Source organism: Macrobrachium rosenbergii, chromosome 25, assembly GCF_040412425.1.
Source record: "Macrobrachium rosenbergii isolate ZJJX-2024 chromosome 25, ASM4041242v1, whole genome shotgun sequence".
NCBI classification, from domain to species: domain Eukaryota; kingdom Metazoa; phylum Arthropoda; class Malacostraca; order Decapoda; family Palaemonidae; genus Macrobrachium; species Macrobrachium rosenbergii.
This window is the reverse complement of record NC_089765.1, coordinates 10,521,177-10,543,377: the sequence shown is the minus strand read 5'-3', so window position 1 is coordinate 10,543,377 and position 22,201 is coordinate 10,521,177. Positions and strand designations below refer to the sequence as shown.

The 22,201-nt window shown below is 38.1% G+C and overlaps 2 protein-coding genes across 2 annotated transcripts in view; one reads left to right on the top strand and one right to left on the bottom strand.

The window, feature by feature from the left end:
* LOC136852318 (sterol carrier protein 2-like) overlaps positions 1-22,201 on the bottom strand; it is a 236,860-nt gene that overhangs the window by 79,225 nt on the left and 135,434 nt on the right. The gene's annotated exons all lie outside the window — the stretch shown is intronic.
* On the top strand, positions 1,454-18,103 carry LOC136852315 (tubulin alpha-1A chain-like). The gene is made up of 9 exons (XM_067126830.1): positions 1,454-1,871; positions 10,677-10,899; positions 12,727-12,899; positions 14,263-14,391; positions 14,572-14,771; positions 15,037-15,211; positions 16,035-16,187; positions 16,534-16,697; positions 17,792-18,103. The coding sequence occupies exons 1-9, from the start codon at positions 1,869-1,871 to the stop codon at positions 17,925-17,927; spliced, it is 1,356 nt and encodes a 451-aa protein (XP_066982931.1). The 5' UTR covers positions 1,454-1,868; the 3' UTR covers positions 17,928-18,103.

Sequence of the window (22,201 nt, the reverse complement as noted above, 5' to 3'; positions counted from 1 at the left end):
AGGGATCCCCCGAGGTCCTCTGACAGGCCTTTTGACGAGGGATCCTCGAAGTCCTCTGACAGGCCTTTTGACGAGGGATCCTCGAAGTCCTCTGATAGGCCTTTTGGCCAGGGATCCTCGAAGTGCTCCGACGGGCCTTTCAGCCAAGGGCCTCGAGGTCCTCCAATAATATGCATATATGGAACTGAGTCAGAGTTTTGCAAACGGTAAAACTAATCTATCTCATGACTTTAACTGTATTGAGAACGTCAACATAATCTAGTCTATAGTTTTTTTTATGTTCTAAACTTATTGAAGGTTACGGAGTTGTTATATTTATTTTGTCAAAACTACCATGTGACTTCGCCAGACCATAGCAATAAAACATCTAGCAATGCCAAACTAATCTCTTATTATCTGCTTTCAGAAGCTATTTGCTTCCAAAATATGCCGTGTAATGTTAAAGTAGACCCCACTCGAGTTTTTATGCTAATATAAGTAATTTACAAGATAAAAAACGTTGCTATTTCCACAAGAGCAGTCATGTATCCTATTGTGTGAAAAGTTCAAACATCATCAACCGAAGCTCGTGTGATTATGAAAATAAATAAATGAGGTTCCAACAATAACCACATAACTCAGGAGCAAGAACACTTAGTAATGATCCTTTTCAATCTGCTGTTCATCTAATTTTCATTTGAGACAGATTTTCGAAGCTTTATCTGTATGCTATGTTAGTGTATATTGTCTATTTATATCAACAGGATTAGCATAACCTAAGTGTCTAGGTTTTCGATAGGTCTACATTACCGGAGCAAACAATTTCTGTGCATGATACGTTTAAATTGTATACTGTCTGTTTATTTCAACAGGATTAGCATAACCTAAGTATCTAGGTTTTCGATAGGCCTACATTACCGGAGCAAACAAATCTCTGTATGATACTTCAACAATTTAAATAATTCATTCTGCTGTTCATCTAATTTTCATTTGAGACACATTATCAAAGCTTTATCTGTATGCTATGTTAGTGTATATTGTGTATTTATTTCAACGGGATTAGCATAACGTAACCCAAGTATCTAGGTTTTCGATAGGCCTACGTTACCGGAGCAAATACATCTGTGTGTATGCCAACAATTCAAATCATTCAAAACGGTTTACGACAGACAGCACACGATACAAGGCATGGCAGCCCGCAAAGAAATGCATTCATAATTTGATCTACATGCACGAAAAGGAAATATCCTCCCGCAGGAGGGATATGGGGGGAGGGGAGGGAGAGGAAGTTTATAAGCACGTCTAAAGCGACGTTTTTGAATGGGGGAGGAGTCGCATACGTGCGCTCGGACGCCATTAAGGGATCACCGAAGAATGAAAAATCCGCTGAATCACCGAGACCCACGATTCGCAATTACGCTCCTTGATGGATGAATCATTATTACCAGCCTGGAGGGTTTGCTCCGAAGCCTTCGATAGTATGTGTTAGACTGTGTTAGACACATCTCCCGCCCATGTGCGAACCAATCATGCTCGCTCTTCGTGGAGAGGATGGGCGTGGCAAACAGCCAATCGAATCGCGTGTAACAAAGATCTCGAAAAACACACCCGTTATATGGCGGTCACCGGTCGACGTTTTCTGTTATGGAGTTATATTAAAGTTCATCGGGGCTGTGGTGGGTTAGTACAGATTAAAATCAAACCAGAAGTGCCTAATTAGGTGCCCGTATAAGAGGCTCTCGTAGTTTTTAACGTAAACTGGCAACCGGAGAGGGAAGTTGATATATAGGAGGAGACCGACTTCGGCGAGTCATTGCTCAAAAGGATCCCTTGAAGTCCTCGTCAGCAGCGGTCGATCTTCTGTGCGGTGTGACAATTTAACTTCAAAAATGGTGAGTTTACAATTTTACCATGTTTCAGTACATGATTATGCCGTTTAATTGGATTAACTGTTATTACACCTTACGAGACATGTTTGCCATCCGTGCAAAAACTTCAAGTTTAAAAAATTCGTTATTCTATACCGTAGCCTTTACTCAACTAATATCGCTTTTCGTGTACAGGTTCATCTTTCGTAAAAGATCAGTTTTGTTGATGTTATCGAAATATTTAACGTAACAGTCTGGTTTGAAGTCGTGTGAATAAATTTACTGACAGTCTTCCCGCCACAAGGCCTCCTCACAGCGTGCCCTGAAAGTACTTGTTGCTGCCTGTCTCCACAGGGCATTACATATATATTATATATATATATATATATATATATATATATATATATATATATATATATATATATATATATATATTATATATAGAATCTACTTGGTCACTTTTTAGCAGATTACATATGTAACTGTAATAGCTAGAATGTGCCCTCTTAACCCTCCTGAATTTTTTGATTTTTGGATACGTTAAATGTTATAAAGCCTTTTTATCTAAATGCAGAAAATGAAGAAATTGTGACGTCCCAAAGGGAAAACGAACCCGGGTTCCATAATCGGCAGCGACCGTTTTCAGATTATGGAAACCGGGCTGCTTCGCTACCGGACACCACATTTCTTCATATTTTTGCACTTGATCTTGGATATTTCTGCAGTGACAAACGTATCCAAAAAAAGCTTGAAGAATTCGAGTTAAGATATATATATATATATATATATATATATATATATATATATATATATTATTTATTTATTTATTTATAATTCTTCGTTAGTTCTCAGATGATTGTTCTGTCGAAATGAACTTGTTAATTACACGAACGTCTTTAGAGGTTTCAATAATCATGCCTAGAGTATTGTCTTAGTTATAGTAATTTAATTATCTTACATTAAGAATATGTGAAATACTTACTATTACGTTCTTAATGACTTGTGTTTCCATATATCGCGTCAGGTTATACGAGTAGTTGAAGGTGTTAGAATATGTTCCTATCTCTCGCTAGTGAATCTTTCAAGTTCCAGCGTTTTATTGACCCAGTTTGAAGAAGAAGAAGGAATCCCGAGAATCAGCCAAAGAGGAGACCAAATTAGGCGGAGGAATGCGAAAGAAAACCCTACTGGTGTTACTGGAAGATGGTTAAGGATAAGTGCGGTCTGTGGATAGTGGGGGGAGGGTGTTAGAGGGTGTGGTAGTAGGGGAGTGAAAGGGAAAAGTGAAACGAACTTTTACGGTGAAGCTGATATTCTTACTTGTACTTCTGACATTAAAAAATCTCAGTTAACGTAGGTGTCATAAGTACAGAAGGTTTCAAAAGACCGAGGTTCTCTCTCTCTCTCTCTCTCTCTCTCCTCTCTCTCTCTCTCCCTTCCCGGCCCCTGCTGAGGGTAGTCTCAAGACTGAGTCGTTTACGTAACTCTCATGCCGTTTAGATTAAGCCTGGGGAAATAGCCAAGGAGTATTTTTAAGAATGTGCAACCATCTGACTATCCTCAAGTACATCTATCGCTACATGTGGCAGAGAGGTACTTCTCACGTCCAATATCCTGATGAAACCCTTTAACTTAAAGACGTCAGTCATAGAGTCACTCACAATGCCACCCTCTCCAAAACTATGGAGCACAAAGAAATGTCGAATCCCCAACAAGAAGGCAAACTGTCTGCTGATATCAAGAGCGGTTGCAGCAGGGACTTAAACCGCCATTGCCCGCCTGTGTGAGGGCTTTGAGAGGGTTTATGTGAGGGAAGCCCCTCTGTGTTTAAATTAGGGGGATATATATAGATCTCTTTGTTTGGGTTCACTTACGCTACGGGGAAGTTATCTGACTCGTTCTCGTAGATTCATTACTGCGTCTAGGTGTGTGAGAGACAGAGAGAGAGTGTGTGTGTGTGTGCACACGCACGCAGGCGCTGCTGAGTAAATTGCCCCTGCTATGAAATTCTGTTCTATTGAATGTTGCAATGATCCCTTCTCGCCTTCTGTTCAATGGCTGAACTCTCTCTCTCTCTCTCTCTCTCTCTCTCTCTCTCTCTCTCTCTCTCTCTCTCTCTCTCTCTCTCTGGTTCTCGTGGTGCGGTGAAACTGAAACGCACCGGCATCGGGGCATTCAGTTAAAAATGAAGACGGATCTCAATCGTTAGTCTACTGTTGTGGGTCGATGCCGGGGTGGAAAGAAAGTAGAAAGCGAAAATTAAACTAAAATGAAAGATTACTGCTCCGTCAAAGTGAAAACTAACTTAACCAAAAACAGTGGGACCAAGACCAGGCGGCCTCACCCCACCCAGGTAAAACCATTCGTCAGATATTATTTGCGGGAGAGGCGTTGCTCACGATGACGAGCATTGGTAAATGGCTCAGAATCACTGTTATTATTGAAGACATATTGAGCTTAATAAAACGCTTCTAAATTCCTCGTTCAATTCATCGGTAGTCAGAAATTACATATACTTCCACAGCTTACTTCCGCTCTCTGATAAACTGAGTTTCAGAGGCACACCGTCGTCGTTATGATGAGTCCATTTACGAAGGACTTGACGAAATGACGATTGGATAATTCATGTATAAGAAATTACAACGCAAGTGGAAAAAACTTTCACGGCTTAATTATTTTCCAACTTATGTTATTATGTTCGTTTCTTTTAATACTGAATAGTACGTTATCTACCAGGCATTCTAACATTTTCTTCTCGTCATTTATTTTTTAGCATGGCCGCATAATCTTCTCTCTCTCTCTCTCTCTCTCTCTCTCTCTCTCTCTCTCTCTCTCTCTCTCTCTCTCTCTGAATGAGAATATCATCAAATCGAAATCTGGCCTAGGATGTCTTAGCAACGAGCTTGCAAACTGTAATGCACCGCATCAAATTCCTGGTGAAAAGTTGTCATTGTAGGCCCATGTGGCAGCCATTTGGATAGAGTTGACTCACATAGACGCATAAACTTTCTCAACTATGAAATAGAATATATAAACTACGTCATGTCTGATTTGACTCTACGCTTGTAAATTTAGATAGTACTGAGTGAGCCTGCAAATTTAGTAAGTACTGAATGACCCTGTAAATTTAGTTAATACTGAGTAAGCTTGTCAATTTAGTTGGTACTAAGTGAGCCTGTAAATTAAGTTGATACTGAATGAGCCTGTAAATTTAGTTAATACTGAGCGAGCCTGTAAATCTTGTAATTTAAATCATACTGAGCGAGCCTGTAAAGTTAGTTAATACTGAGTGAATAATCTTGTTATTTGACAGGACGTCGAGCCCAATTCCCTCCTACCATGCGAGCCTGAAGGACGTCTACTCTCTCCAACCTCTCTCTCTCTCTCTCTCTCTCTCTCTCTCTCTCTCTCTCTCTCTCTCTCTCTCTCTCGTCTTGTGGCTTTTCACAAGATTCCTGAAAACGGTAGCGGTCAATCTTCTGCGGATATGTACGCGCGCGCGCGTGTAAAGTAGTCAGCAACTTGCAAGAGTTTTAGCGGAGGAAATGACCGCATCACCGGCGGAAGTGGTCGGTCGGTCGCTTCCCCCAAAGACGTACAGTAGATTAGAGAGAGAGAGAGAACTTCACAAGGAAGAGACAAGATTGGGCTTGTGTAGACCGTCCACAAGCTCTGATCGGTGATCATCATGAAGGAACGTCGTTGCAGTTGCTATGTCGAATTTTATGCTGTTTTGTTGCTCGTTTATACATACGTATATGTGTATGTATGTATATATACACTATATATATGTATATATAAACAAAAGAAAGATATAGATCATATATATGTATATATATACAGATTTGTATATATTTATATATGAACAAGGTTGTGTGCATACATATATATATAAATAAAATCACGCACATGTGACTTTCTTGTCCTCACATACATTAAGGTACAAATATTTGATATCGAATTCACGCTACATCCAGGACATAATTTATAGCATCCGAAGGAATTTATAAATGATAAGCACTCCTGCCTCGGTCAGGATTCGAACCTGGGTCAGATGTATATGATAAACTGTCGACTTATCAACATCAAGTACAATTCTCTTTGGGTGCAGTTCGTTCCTAAGATATAGTGAATTTAATCTTCATATATATATATATATATATATATATATATATATATATATATATATATATATATATATATATATATATAATGTATGTAGAGTTTGTGTTCAATATATATTCGTGTATCTTTATCAATATCTATACATACAATTATTTCGAATGTATCAATGAACAGCAATAACACATAACACTATATCTGATTTTTTGCAATTTTTATTTTAAGTTAACGTAATGCTACTCCTTTTGCAAAGGCTCTAATTTTGATTTGGAAGCCTTATAATCCCAACCATTTGCCCTTCGACAGCACTGTCGTAAAGCGAGAGTGGTTTGGTATTTCATCCTCTTGATAAAAGAAAAAAAAAGAAGAAGAAATCTTGATAGCCACTGCATTCCTCAATAGTCACTGACCACCCCAGCTAACAGTACTTGAAATACCTATGTGTTCCTTCGTCACTTTTGCGAGAGCTGAACAACTTACACACACACACACGCACAAACAAATACGTTCACATAGCCTTCTTTTATGGCGGTCACCTCCTAGTCCCAAAACTGTTAGCTTCTTCTAAGTCTAATTTCATTAACTAAGCATTTTATTAAGATACGTTCGTCATTTTAGACCTCAAAGGGAAAGCATGAACTGAGATAGGTTATACTGAAGTCCATTCGAACTTATAACCATTTTGAATCAATTCTAGAACCGGGCTAAACAAAATTTGAATTAAAATATCGCTGAACATAACACACGTGATTAAATCACTCGGACATATTATGATTTAATTATATAGGTAGCAACCAATTCCTGGTCACTGTAAAGAGAGGTATTATTTGTGGTAACATTTTGATTCAGTTGTACAACCTGTTTCAAAAAAAAATTTTTTTGTTAATTATATGAACGTACAATTAAATCACATAGATATACGGTTTAAGAATGTAGGTAGCAACCACTTCCTAGGCCTAGTATAGAGAAGCATTTTAAATCAGTTCTAGAGCCTGTTTGAAAAGAATCAGAACATCGTTCGATCATATGCACGTAAGATTAAATCATATGGACCCACGATTTCATTTGGTAACAACCAATCCCTGGTCCCAGTCAAATCACAAACTCCTTGACTGGGTCTATGGTCGTCCAAACCAGCTTCCGGCCGTTGACCCCCCTTCCTACAGGTAGCCGACCGGATCCAACAACAACACCCCCCCTCCCCCAATCCATTATCAATCTGCCCCTCCTTCCTTCCATTACGATTAATGTGTAGTGCAAAGAGCGCCTTCCTTCCCCTGTGTAATGTGCATATTTACGACACACCCTTAAATTATGGGTGACTAACAGTCCATTGTCGTCATAACGCTGCGGTTATTAAGACCTTCACAGCATTCGCCTTTCACGGCCAGGTTAGTTTATGCTTAAAAGGACTTCGCGGGGAATGGCTCCACTCGCAACCATAAGACAAGGTTCCTCATATCTCTCTCTCTTTGACACACACATACACACAATCTCTCTCTCTCTCTCTCTCTCTCACTACTAAAGGTGACACACACTAAAAAAAAAGTTCGTACTTTCTTATACGTGGTAATGAATGACTTAATCATGAATGAATTATAAGCGCTAAAGGCTGACAGTCATAAATAGGTTCTCGTTAGTTATATATATGTTCATTTGTTAATATTTGCATACCTATCACGAAATCTTAACCACTCGAACCAGGGCGTAGCTAGCAAGTAAGTTTAAGTGCCGTGACTTCCTCTTATTTACTCAAATAATTCGTTAAAAAGAAAAAAAAAAAAACTCAAGCAGCTTCTTTCTGAGTCTAGGTGTAGAGGAAGGGAACAACTGAGGTAATCCCAGAACGGAAATGCCTCGAGCCACGTATTATGAAGACGTCGGCGACTTTCTTCTGCTCGGACCGTACGAACCCAGTTTCTGTGGTTTCGACTGATGTAGCTGTAAGTCGTCTTATGAAGGCTGGTGTTAGTTAGGACACCTTGTTCCTAACTGATGCATAAGTCGTCTTATGAAGGCTGATGTTAGTTAAGAAACCTTGTTCCTAACTGATGCATAAGTCGTCTTATGAAGGCTGATGTTAGTCAGGAAACCTCGTTCCTAACTGATGCCTAAGTCGTCTTATGAAGGCTAATGATAGTCACGAAACCTTGTTCCTAACTGATGCATAAGTCGTCTTATGAAGACTGATGTTAGTCAAGAAACCTTGTTCCTAACTGATGCATAAGTCGTCTTATGAAGACTGATGTTAGTCAGGAAACCTCGTTCCTAACTGATGCAGAAGTCGTCTTACGAAGTCTGATGTTAGTCAGCAGACCTTGTTCATAACTATGAAGGCTGATGTTAGTCAGGAAACCTTGCTCCTAACTGATGCCTAAGTCGTCTTATGAAGGCTAATGATAGTCAGGAAACCTTGCCCTCCCAAATGATTCATAAATCAAAGCGAAACCGAACAAGTTCAGGGAACTGTTCCCGAGCCATTACAATTTCGGTAGTTCGATCCTAAAAGCTTTCCGGTCATTATCATTGCATTACTGCACAGACATGTTTTGCAGTACCTCTTATCCTTGATGCGTGCTGCGGTTTACAGTCTACAGCTTGTGGAATGTTGAAGTAGGAGTCGATAGCCCAACCTCTCCTCTTGAATTTTAGAAGCCAAATAACTAGCAGCTGAAGCGCGCTGATTGTTGGGAGAATTGAGGGATGGTAATAACAGCGTGGCTAATGACACCTACGATTGTTTTTTGAATGCGGTTTCACTGGCTGTCAATTAGCAAATGTAGCAATCGCTGATGAAAGCTCGACTTTAGATGTTATAAGTGAACAAGAATGATGATTATTTGACCTTCGCTTCATATAGTACAAACATCCTTTAAGCTTTCTCCTTAGACCTTGTACTCCAGATGAAAGGGGGGCATTGTGTCATGTGGGCAAGGTAGGGGCTTAGGATCAGACGACACAAAGATACTTTGAGAGCAAAGTTACGAAAATGTACGACGTGCAAAAAGGCGCATTCTCTTTGAAAGATCGTATGGCTATACACTTCTATCAACAAATTCGTAAGGTTGGGTTATTTCTCTCAAGAGAGGACAACAGTTGCTCTATAGCGTTAGTAACGGGGAGGGTAGGTAGGTGCGGTTATTGGGAGGGGACCTGTCTGTAGAATGGTTGGGTTGGAGCGAAGAAGAAGACTGGCGTGTCTGCAACCCCCTTCTGTGACTCATCAAAGTAGAACGTCTAGCTTCCTTTTCTTTCCCCCCCTCCTCTCGCCCTCGTTGAAATACCTTCCTTTCAAGTTTGAATGAATTTTAATTGCGCATACTTCACTGCATGTTAATTCCAGTAAAAAATTAACAGGTTGTGAGATATGGGTAATGATTTACGACGATCTTGAAATTGTAAGTTGTAATGTTAAGGTTTGCTTAGCTTCCTAGAGCTGTTCAACAATATTTAAATTCCATTCTAGACGTATTTTAATCCAACACATGAACATACAAACCTCAGTTAAAAATTGTAAAAATGGCTGTCCAAATTGTTCGAGATAGGGCATCAACAACTGTGTGTGTGCGTGAAGGAATCTGCAAACCATATGGCTAACTTGTTGCTGAGCAGCAAGACCTTGCTTATCGTCGTGGCTGAGGGCAAAGCTGGTTTAGATCCTATTATTTTATGAACAGTTTCTGAGTAATCATTAAAAGTTTTTACGTTATATATATATATATATATATATATATATATATATATATATATATATATATATATAAATTTTTTGACTCACGTCAGGGATCGAACCCAGGTCTCTCAGGTGGAAAGTAAGGCGTTACCCATGGGCCATACAAGTCTAAAAGAAGTTGGAACCTGAGACAACTGCACCCAAGGAATTACCTGGGCAAGCTAACTGCTTGCATACCAGCAGTTTTCCCAACTTCCTTGACTCAGCAATGACCCAATAGACAACATTTCATTCGAATTATCCCTTCTGAGTGAATAAGATAGAAATCATCAACACACAATCACGTGTGGAACAGAAATAAATTCTGACTTCGGGATCGAACCCAGGTCTCTCAGGTGGAAACAAGGGCGTTACCCACTGGGCCATACAAGTCTAAAAGAAGTTGGAACCTGAGAGCAACTGCAAAATGCAAGCTAACTGCTTGCATACCAGCGAGTTTTTCCCAACTTCCCGACTCAGCAATGACCCAATAGACAACATTTCATTCGAATTATCCCTTCTGAGTGAATAAGATAGAAATCATCAAACCATATGATAATTTGTTAAGAGCAGCAAGACTCTTGCTTATCAATGTGGTTGAGGGCAAAGCTTTATTTAGATCCTATTATTTTTATGAACAGTTTCTGAGTAATCATTAAAGTTTCTTTACGTTATATATATATATATATATATATATATATATATATATATATATTTTTTTTTTTATTTATATAAACACACCGTAATGGCAACAATCTAGTACGCATTTTAACACAACTTACAGTCTGTATTTAGAAATGCTATGGATAAAAAAAAAAATTGTTAACCAGTTTACAGTTATGTTCTTTGCAACCAGAGAAAATTGAAAAGCTAAAGCATTTCATAGACTAAGAAAAAAAACTTTTTTTTTTTTTTACTTTCAGCGTGAATTACAGAAAATGTAAAAGCTTCAGCATTTCACAGACTAAAAGACACTTTCTTTTTCACTCTTTCAGCGTGAATGCATCAGTGTCCACATAGGCCAGGCCGGTGTCCAGATGGGCAACGCCTGCTGGGAGTTATACTGCCTAGAGCACGGCATTCAGCCTGACGGGCAGATGCCCTCGGATAAAACCATCGGCGGCGGAGACGATTCCTTCAACACCTTCTTCAGCGAAACTTCGTCAGGAAAACACGTCCCGAGGGCTGTCTTCGTTGACCTTGAACCTTCAGTAGTCGGTTGGTGACAGTATACTGTTAGACTGGAGCAGACAGTACCTTCAGTATAAAGTTGTTTATTATTATTATTATTATTATTATTATTATTATTATTATTATTATTATTATTATTATTATTATTATTATTATTATTATAATTGACATATGTAAGTACAGATATTCTTAATAGTCTCAATTATTATAGAGCGATTAGACACTGACCCAGTACCTTGCATACTATTATTATTATTATTATTATTGACAGGATAAGTCTAAATATACAATAGCGCCTCAATTATTAGATGAGTAGACAATGCCTAAGAGCACATACACATATTATATTATTATTATTATTATTATTATTATTATTATTATTATTATTATTAAGAAAATAAACCCCAGTTCATATGAAACAATCCTACAGGGGCCACTGACTTTATTATTATTATTATTATTATTATTATTATTAAGAAATAAAACCCCAGTTCATATGAAAACAACTTACAGGGGCCACTGACTTATTATTATTATTATTATTATTATTATTATTATTATTATTATTATTACATATTATTAAGAAAATAAACTTCAGTTCATATGAAAAACAATCCAACAGGGGCCACTGACTTGAAATTAATTATTATTATTATAATTATTATTATTATTATTATTATTATTATTATTATTATTATTATTATTATTATTATTATTATTAATATTCAGAAGATTAACCCCAAATCATATGGAACAAGCCCACCAAAGGGGCCACTGACTTGAATTTCAACCTTCGAATGACTATGGTATTCATTTGAAAGAAGTTACAGAAGATAATAGGAAATACAGAAAGAGGAGATCAATGATTAGAAAAGAAAACAAAAGCAAATCAATAAATAAACGGATAAAAATATAAATAAATGAGTAAAATACAAGCTGGAATGTGTTAGGGTGGTTCATTGAACCCTTGAGGTTCTAATTAGCAAAATATATAATTCCCATACGTATATACATATCTTAGGATGGTATTTACTTTTGCTGATAGAGCACATCACCCTTGTATAGATAGTGCAGCCACTGCTGAACACTTCAAAGAATAAATAAGAAGTAGCCACATGGCAAGTTTTCAGAGGCTAAGTTTCTGTATTTTTATTTTTTAAGAAGAAGGTTCAGTTAAAATTAGATCATTCTTCTCATATGAGGTAAGAACAGTGAAGACACTGAAGAACATTTCAAAGAATAAATAAGTAGTAGTTTCCGTATTTTTTAAAGAAGAATCGGTTAAAATCAAATCATTCTTCTCAGATGAGGTAAGAACAGTGAAGACACTGAAGAACATTTCAAAGAATAAATAAGTAGTAGTTTCTGTATTTTTTAAAGAAGAATCAGTTAAAATCAAATCATTCTTCTCAGATGAGGTAAGAACAGTGACGGCACTGAAGAACATTTCAAAGAATATATAAGAAGTAGTTTCTGTATTTTTTAAAGAAGAACTGAAGAAAATCAAATCATTCTTTTTCAGATGAGGTAAGAACAGTGACGGCACTGGGAAGAACATTTCAAAGAATAAATAAGTAGTAGTTTCTGTATTTTTTAAAGAAGAATCAGTTAAAATCAAATCATTCTTCTCAGATGAGGTAAGAACAGTGAAGACACTGAAGAACATTTCAAAGAATAAATAAGCAGTAGTTTCTGTATTTTTTAAAGAAGAATCAGTTAAAATCAAATCATTCTTCTCAGATGAGGTAAGAACAGTGAAGACACTGAAGAACATTTCAAAGAATAAATAAGTAGTAGTTTCTGTATTTTTTTTTAAAGAAGAAGATTCAGTTAAAAATTTTTTTCTTTTTTCAGATGAGGTCAGAACTGGGACCTACAGACAGCTGTTCCACCCAGAGCAGCTCATCACAGGCAAAGAAGACGCTGCTAACAATTACGCGAGAGGACACTACACCATTGGAAAGGAAATCGTGGACCTGGTTCTTGACAGAATTAGGAAAATATCAGACATGTGCACTGGACTGCAGGTAAGTCTGACCCAACTGTTCTGAGCATAAACTTTCAGGAGTGTAACAATTCAGGTTCATATTTAAAGGACAGAAAGTTAATTGCAAGTTGCATAATAGCTCCTCTCTTTCTTTGAACCTTCAGTTGAAAACCCTTACGGACAGAGCCAAAAGATTTTAAGCCCAAGAGGGCGCCAAAGAGAAACAATTTATAGGAAAAGGTGATAAATAAATATATATGAGGGAATAAACAATCAAACCAACATGCCTGAAATTCAGGAGGCGTCAGCAGAGAGCAGGAATGAATCTGAATTGAATATGTAGGAATGATTTTGCTCCTCGTTTAAACATTTGGAGACCAGAAGATTCCATAACTGCACTTAGCAAACTATTCCACGCTTTAGTTGCAGCCTAGACAAAACTCTCAGCAAACTGAGTAGCATTAAACCTGATACCTGAAAACGACACACTGCCGCAACAACCTGCCTAGTGTTGCGAGCAACAACAGCCAGGTCTGGCAGAGGATGTTTGTCGTTGTAGTACATCTTTTGCAACAAATAATGAACTCACTTGAAGTCTATGCCAAATGTCAACGTTGCATATACATGGCTGTGTAAATGACAACTGATAATTATTCTGAAGATTGCTGAATATCTTTTGTACAGTATAGAACTTGGCAAGCTAGTTAAGTGGCGTGAGAACTAAATGGAATTGGCTCTCACGTTTCAAGATTTTATTTTGATTAGTCTTTAGGAAGGGCTGCAGTTACTACAAGAACTAGATGCTATAAGGGCTTTTGTATATGAACTTGCCTAGATAAACCAATAAAGCTTCAGTATTGTACATCGGATCTCATGTCACCGTATTCTGTGAATATTTTGAAACTCGTGGTTCTTTCTTTTTTGCCGTAACTATTGGTAAGCTGCGGCGGCTTCCTGACTTTTGACATCCTGCAACATGTAAGAAACACATACTAAGCTTCAGTCACTTACAGTTTTGCAAAGGCATTGTTGCACACATGAAAGACGCGTCCTTCTGGAGCTTCAAAGATTGGTGTATTGAGCTGTAGTATTAATGTCAGTTTATCCCTTTGAGTGACATTCTCGCTTGCAAGGAACATGAGTCTGAATCTTGGATAAAGTATTTAGCACAGGAACTAAAGGGAAATGGTATGATCTGGGCATTGGAAGCATTTGCTAGCAAAGTAGGATTTGTTAACATGACTGACTCTATGCAATGCCTTTTGTTTTTGGCGAAACTTGTCTGTTGTTTGAATTTTGATCTGGATACGGAGTTGTAGGCTCTGAATTTGAAAAGTTCCAAGCCAAGAGGGGTGGAATACACAGCGACTCCAGTTTCCTTTATTCCTTTAACTTTCTTCCAGGGCTTTTTAATCTTCCATTCCTTTGGTGGAGGAACTGGCTCTGGATTCACTTCTCTGTTGATGGAGCGACTCTCAGTGGACTATGGCAAGAAGAGCAAGCTGGAATTCTCCATTTACCCAGCACCTCAGGTAAGAAAGAAACGTTCTGTTACGGTCTTTAGATGGTCTGGCATTCACATGTTATTGTCTAGAAAGTTTCGAGAGAGTATTGTGATTATATTACTCTTCTAGAACTTATTAAGACGACAAAAAGTATTTCAATGTGGAAATCATTATTCATACAGCCCGACCTTCAATTTTTTCTTTCAGGTTGCTACTGCCGTCGTAGAACCCTACAACTCTATTCTGACGACCCACACAACACTAGAACATTCCGACTGTGCATTTATGGTTGACAACGAAGCCATTTACGATATCTGTCGAAGAAACCTGGATATTGAAAGACCATCCTACACCAATCTCAACAGACTGATTGGTCAGATTGTATCCTCTATCACTGCTTCTCTCAGGCAAGTGCTTTAATCATCAGTAGCATATTTTTACAACTGACATAATTCTGACATTTATGTTCTTTCTGTATTTCCCTTGACCTTCTCTTACTTCCTGATGAGCACCATATTCTTTGGAAGTTTCTTGAATTTCAAGTCAGTGGCCCCTTTGGTGGGCTTGTTCCATATGAATAGGGTTCATCTTCTGAATAATAATAATTATAATAATAATATTCTAGGTGAATGTCACTCACTTCTGTATAACTTGAACCTTTTGAAACTTTAGGTTCGACGGTGCCCTGAATGTCGACTTGACAGAGTTCCAAACCAACTTGGTACCATACCCACGCATTCACTTCCCTCTGGTGACATACGCGCCCGTCATATCTGCCGAGAAGGCTTACCATGAACAACTTTCTGTGTCGGAGATCACTAATGCTTGTTTCGAGCCAGCTAACCAGGTACGTGTTGAGTTAAAATCATTGAATTACGAGGTTTTTAAACTTGCGTCAAGAGCAGTAACTCATTAATGCAAAGGTTGAGGAAATCTTCGAAATATATCCCATATTTTTCAAGACACTGACTAGTTATAACAAAAGTTGCCAATCATTTATACTGTCTTGTTAGGAAAGAATCTCAGATCATTGCATCAGCCAATGATAATGTAACCAAGTAGGCTTTCTGATGTCAGAAATATACCAATGTTGCTATGGTTTTGTTTTCATAAGGTGCAACGGAGATGTTAGACTTGAGTCAAACCTCAACTTGCTGCAAAGCTTTAAGGAAGTAAAAGTTTCCCAAGCTCTAAAGGACTGTGAATATCAATTTGGTATTGAAATCTATATCAGGTCCTTTCGAAGACTCAAGGCTTGAATTCCAATTAAGATATTGAGAGCAGCAAGCACTCCAGTCTGTTGTTCAGAATCAGCAAGACTGTAGAAGTACCTTAGCCTACAGAAAAATGAAACATTAACTCTGCTGTTGACATCCTCTTTGCTTTTATCTAACGATGGGGTTTTATTGCTTCTTTGGTAGTTGAGAAAATAGTGATGTGTCTTGAGAACTAGGTGGCATTCGCTTCATGTTGGAAAGGATTACTAAAGTCTGTGATTTTGCATAAAAAAAAGATTCTTTCGAGACATATTTCTTCCTCCTCTTCCTCATTCCCATCACACCTGGCTTAAAAGAGGGCTTTCAGCTGCCTGTCTGATTATTTAACTTTTACATTACTGGAAAATTCCGATCTATGCACTTCGGGCTCCTGACAGTTTGAACTCTCCTCAGATGGTGAAGTGTGATCCTCGACATGGCAAGTACATGGCTTGCTGCCTCCTGTACCGTGGTGATGTTGTGCCCAAGGACGTGAATGCCGCCATTGCTACAATCAAAACCAAGCGCACAATTCAGTTTGTGGACTGGTGCCCAACAGGTTTCAAGGTAGTATCAATTTTGTAGGTATATGTTTTGTGCACAGGTGTCCAACGAGTTTCAGAACATAATCAATTTGTTGGCATATGTTTTGTGCACAGGTGCCCAACAGGTTTCAAGGTAGTATCAATTCTGTAGGCACAAGTGTTAAACTTTTAAATGCAGGTTAAAAAGAAAAAAGTGAACCAGCACTTTAGACTTGTTACAGTTCCAAGACAAACCTTTGTCAGACCTTGTGGATGCAGTATAACGCCGCATAACAGACTGGAATACAGTGTAAGAATGAGATTCCTACATCTACACTTTATAAAACTGTGCTCCTGGTTAATTTACAACTGCAATTTTAACATCACAGGTTGGAATTAATTATCAGCCACCTACCATTGTTCCTGGCGGAGATCTGGCTAAGGTGTCACGTGCAGTCTGTATGCTGTCCAACACAACTGCTATTGCTGAAGCCTGGGCACGTCTGGACCACAAGTTCGACCTCATGTATGCCAAGAGAGCATTTGTGCACTGGTAAGTAAAGCTCATGCATCTCACCATTGTGTTACGGAGAATAGTTATCCAGTCAACACAAAATGATGTTTCTTCAATCTTGAAAAACACAGCAGTTTCAAGCCACACTAAGTTCCTCTGCAGGTGGACGTAAATGCAAGACATGAATAGTACTAAGAAAAGTAAAAATAAATATAATAATAAGTATCATCGACATAGAGATCGCTTAATATCCATTTCAGGGACTGCGAGTCATCGTTTTTCCCAAATATCTTTCAAAGTAATTATTTGATCGAAATGGTCCTTCGACACAGTGTACAAGACACCTCCCGCTAATTTTTGGTAATATAGTGCATTGTCATATGGTTTTAGTTAAGACGTTTACTTGACTTCCATGGTGTTGCCAAGCATCGCCAAACTATGCATTCGAACGTCTTATCCTTATCCGTCCCTCCTCTCCCTTCCTCCTCATCCCTCCCTCAACCCACTTTCCTGACTCTCCATCTCCGCCTCCATCCTGTTCATGAGGGATAACGGACGTTGATTGCGTGGATTAGTCCTGCTGACTCATGCGACTTTGCCTTTAAAAGTCAAGAGTAAACGCCTTAACTAAAATCATTTGACAAAGCATTATATTACCAAAAATTAGCGGGAGGTGTCTTGTACACTGTGCCAAATTACCATTTCGATCAAATAATTACTTTGAAAGATATTAAAATGAGCCTCTGCCATTTGGCCTAACGTTTGATTTTGATATTTAGCACCACCTGCTTCCTTAACTTGAAATAACTGTATGTCAGCTTCTATAAGTTACGCTATTCTCTTGCATTTCAGTACTTTGTTATCTGTTTATTAATTTACTGTGGTGGGCTTGTTCCATACGAATACGGTTCATCTTCTGAATCACAATCATAATAATAATATTAGTAATAACAATTACCTTTTATATTCACTAAATATTCTTTGGAAGCTCGAACTTCAAGTCAATGGCCCCTTTGGTGGGCTTGTGTCATATGAATAGGGTTCTTCATCTTCTGAATAACAATAATAATATTAATAATAATCCTTTAATACAAATTTGGTTCTACAACTTCGTGTACTGAATCTTTCCCCAGGTATGTTGGCGAGGGAATGGAGGAGGGAGAATTCTCTGAGGCCCGTGAGGATTTAGCAGCTCTGGAGAAGGACTACGAGGAGGTTGGGGTCGACTCTGCGGATGGTGACGGGGAAATTGAAGGCGATGAATATTAAACACTTAATTAAGGGATTGTATCAGTTTCTTTTTTTTTTTTTTTTGCATTTAAAGTATATTCAAGACTTTATGCATTTATGGAGTTGAATTTTATCAACTTGGTTTTTTATCATTTTGCTCACATATATGGAAATATTTGGTATTTTTTACTGGATTTATTAAATTATTGAGCTTCTTCCGTAGGTTTCATTCATCCTGAAGTTCAGTGCAACATAACCAGGGGAGTCATTTGCGGGGGTGGGAGGGGAGGGGCACTTGCCCCTCAATACACTGATCCCCCCCCCCAAGACTTGGTTTGCCCCCTAGCCTTTGAAATAATAATGATAATATTATTAATAATAATAATATATGGGTGGGTGTGGAACACCTGTTTGTTGCTATATTTACTCAACACAGCTCTTATGTGGCTTCAAAATGCAAAGAAATTTCCAGAAATTTTTCGATGGGGGGGGCCAACAGCGCACCCTACCCAGATGATAGGGCTCTCAAACCTGCTCGCACCCCAAAAAAAAAAGAAAAATCTGAAATGACGCCACTGAACATAACTACAATCTTCCACAATTCGAAGGTTAGGTTTCGTCTCCACTGATGTTCGTGCTAACCAGACAGTGTTCTGAAAGTATTCTGGTTAAGGTTGATAAACATCACAGTCATGTGTACGCCTGCATAATGGAACTCAATTTTGTGTTCTTTTCTAACTGACTCAAGTTCAAGTGTGGACTTCGGCACCACATAACAACAGATTTTGGATCTTTGTAATTTAAAAGCTTTGGAAAGAAGTGTTCTTAATAACCTTACTCCTTTAAGGTTACATTAATGAACAGCAGTGCCCAAGTCACTGACTCATTTCATCGACTGGAAACTCAGTGTCTTCTCGTCAGCCCACAGATGATAAGACTGAATTTGTAGTGACAAAGTAACAACAAGGTTTTACTTTACTTACTGAGCCTGCACCTGAAACTTTACTACTAATTCCTGTCCCATTTAGTGTAAGCAGCTCGAGTAGTAAGAACTGACTCATTTTGCCTTAGCAAGAGCTGAATTTAATTGTCTCTACCTGCATTTCCACAATAGTAAGCACAAGTAAGTAGGCTTCAGAAGCAAAACTGAATTATCTTCACTTGCATTTCCACAATAGTAAGCACAAGAAAGTAGGCTTCAGAAGCTAAACTGAATTATCTTCACTTGCATTTCCACAATAGTAAGTTACAACAGGCCAGGAAGCTAAAACTGAATTATCTCCACTTGCATTTCGCCAATAGTAAGCACAAGAAAGTAGGCTTCAGAAGCTAAACTGAATTATCTTCACTTGCATTTCGCCAATAATAAGCATAAGAAAGTAGGTTTCAGAAGCAAAATGTCATTAATCTTCATCAAAATGAAATCTTGTTTTTTGATGTAAATGAAAAAGGGCATGATTTTGGCTGAAACCATCGCTTGCATGAAGAAACAGTTTTATATTTCCCGATGTCTTCCACAAATGTCGAGCCTGAAAGTATGACTCTACTCAACCAACCGTGAAGGCCTATTCATCAGCTGGTTGAACATTTTAAACTGAATCTGAGCAAGTCCATCTGGTTACAAAATACGAGTGACCAACGCTATATAGTAAGTGTCTGTACGTATTCAAAAGACAGGTCAGGGCACGCAGAAAACTAACAAGTAAAAAGAAATGCGTCGAAATTTCTTCGGCCCAATCGAGTTTTCTGTACAGCGTATAATCAAGGCCACCGAAAATAGATCCATCTTTCGGTAGTCTCGGTATAATGCTGTAAGAGCCGCGGCCCATGAACTTTAACCACGGCCCGGTGGGCTGCCTGTCCTACATCGCTACCAGACGCATGATTATGGATGACTTTAACCTATCAATAATCCTAGCTTCTACAAACTGCAGAGACACTTCCATCTCAAAACATCTATAGGGGTCTTTTCTCTTCTTAGTAATAGACTGGTCAGAATTCTCGACGGACCAAAGGGGTACTGCGCCGAAAATTAAAAAAAAAAACACTTCAGGCACTAAAGGGTGACTAGGTTCCAGTCCAGAGTTACAATTTACTAATTTTACTGTTAATATTAATATTCACCAGTTGGATGACGTATGCCTTTCAATTCAAAGTTCTTCTCCAGAACACTACCTACTTTAGTTACACTGGAATACACTTTATTATCTTTATTATTATTCAGAAGATGAACCTTATTCATATGGAACAAGCCCACCACAGGGGCCACTGACTTGAAATTCAAGCTTCCAGAGAATATCACGGTGTTCAACAGAAAGAAGTAACAGAAGGTAATGGAAAATACAGAGGAGGAAATCAGTTATTAGAAAAACAATAAATTAAAAAAAAACTAAAAATACATAAATAAAAATGTAAGTAAGTTATTAAAATGCAAGAGGAGGCTGTTCCACAGTCCTACGGTTGAGGAATAAAGGACCCCTGGAACTGGGAAGGGGCCGGAAGAGAACTCCTAAAATTTGGTCTAATTCTTGAATGTTTATGCATCAGTTTGCATACCAAGAGAAAGGATATGGAGAGAGAGAGAGAGAGAGAGAGAGAGAGAGAGAGAGAGAGAGAGACGCTCTAATCAAGAGAATCACAAACAGCATACAGAAATACATTTTAAGAAAGAAGACAAGAGAGACTGAGAGAGAGAGAGAGAGAGAGAGAGAGAGAGAAGGTGCTCTAATCAAAGCAAACAGCATACATGAAATACATTTTAAGAAATGCGAACTTCCTCGACAGCTGCTCTGCCCACTGTGTGTGTGAGAAGAGAGAGAGAGAGGAGAGAGAGAGAGAGAGAGAGAGAGAGAGAGAGAGAGAGAGAGAGAGAGAATAAATGCTCTAACCAAGCAAACAGCATACACGAAATACATGAAATATATAAAGTTTGTAAATGTAAGACTTTAAGCAAGTTCTCCTTGGGATATGCGGCAGCATTCTCCGTTTTCTTAAGCAAATATTTTACTAAAGAAAACGAGATAGAATCTTTATATTAATGGGACACTCGCGAAGAATTTTTAACTATTTAATTATTCGTCTAGACAACAAATTTCACTATATATCAGCGTCTAAAGACGCCACCGCTAAACGCTGTTTTTGGGATGACCTAAGCACACTATCTTCGTGTTTATGAACCTGTGCTGTTTATTTTAATTGGATAAAACATTTCAACAGCTTCCACGTCTGATTATGGAGCTGTTATTCTGAATGAATCTGCAAGCTGACGATTTCATTATGAATTGTATTGGCGCCAACAATCTCTATCCGAAAGAATTGTTATAAAAATGAAAACTGGTTCTCTGGAGAAGTGTACACTGTACTCGCAGATGATCCGCACAACAGACTTTTATTAAAATTGGACGTCGTAATTTTGACGAAGTCACTATGATCATATCTCGTACTTTTTTCTTCGTTTCCAAAATGTCTGTGCAGAATAAAATGGATATGGAACTCTGATCGACATAAATGTAATTTTTCAAAATGAATATTGCTTAAATGAAGACCATATAAACAGACTTTTTCCCAAGCACTGCACAGATGTATTTTCCTAGTCATTATGAGTCTATACAAGTCTAAAAGGCTTCGAAGCAAGAATCGCTGCTGACCTCATAAACTTTTCAAGTTATCTTACGCGGTACAGGACTCACAAAATGAAATCACTATCAAACTGAGTTTGAAGACGAAAAATTGCTTTCGTTCTGTTTGTGAGATTGTAAGATCTATAAAATACAAGGTAATGAACTGCTAAATTTTACTGGAGTGGTTCTACACAGATTTTAGCGTTTTCTACATATTTATAAGCACGGATCCCCTAACGAGTTCAGCCTTTATTTAGCCGATTTTATCATTTCCCTCACGTGTACTGTGTACACGACGATAGCCTTTAGACTTGTCAAACAATTACACGACACAGACGACTTAAAGCCACTTCATGATTATTATATAAACAAGAAACTTCGATGAACCGTCTCTGAAGTAAAATAATGTCTGCTATCTGCTCGCATGCAATACAAACAGAGAAGTAACAATAATAATCGCTTCACGGGTGATTTTTACAGAAAGCACGAACATATGGTTAGAAACTGATACTAGCATATGGTTAGAAGCTAGTACTAGCATATGGTTAGAAACTAGTACTAGCATATGTTTAGAAACTAGTACTAGCATATGGTTAGAAACTAGTACTAGCATATATGTTTAGAAACTCGTACTAGCATATGGTTAGAAAATAGTACTAGCATATATGTTTAGAAACTAGTACTAGCATATGG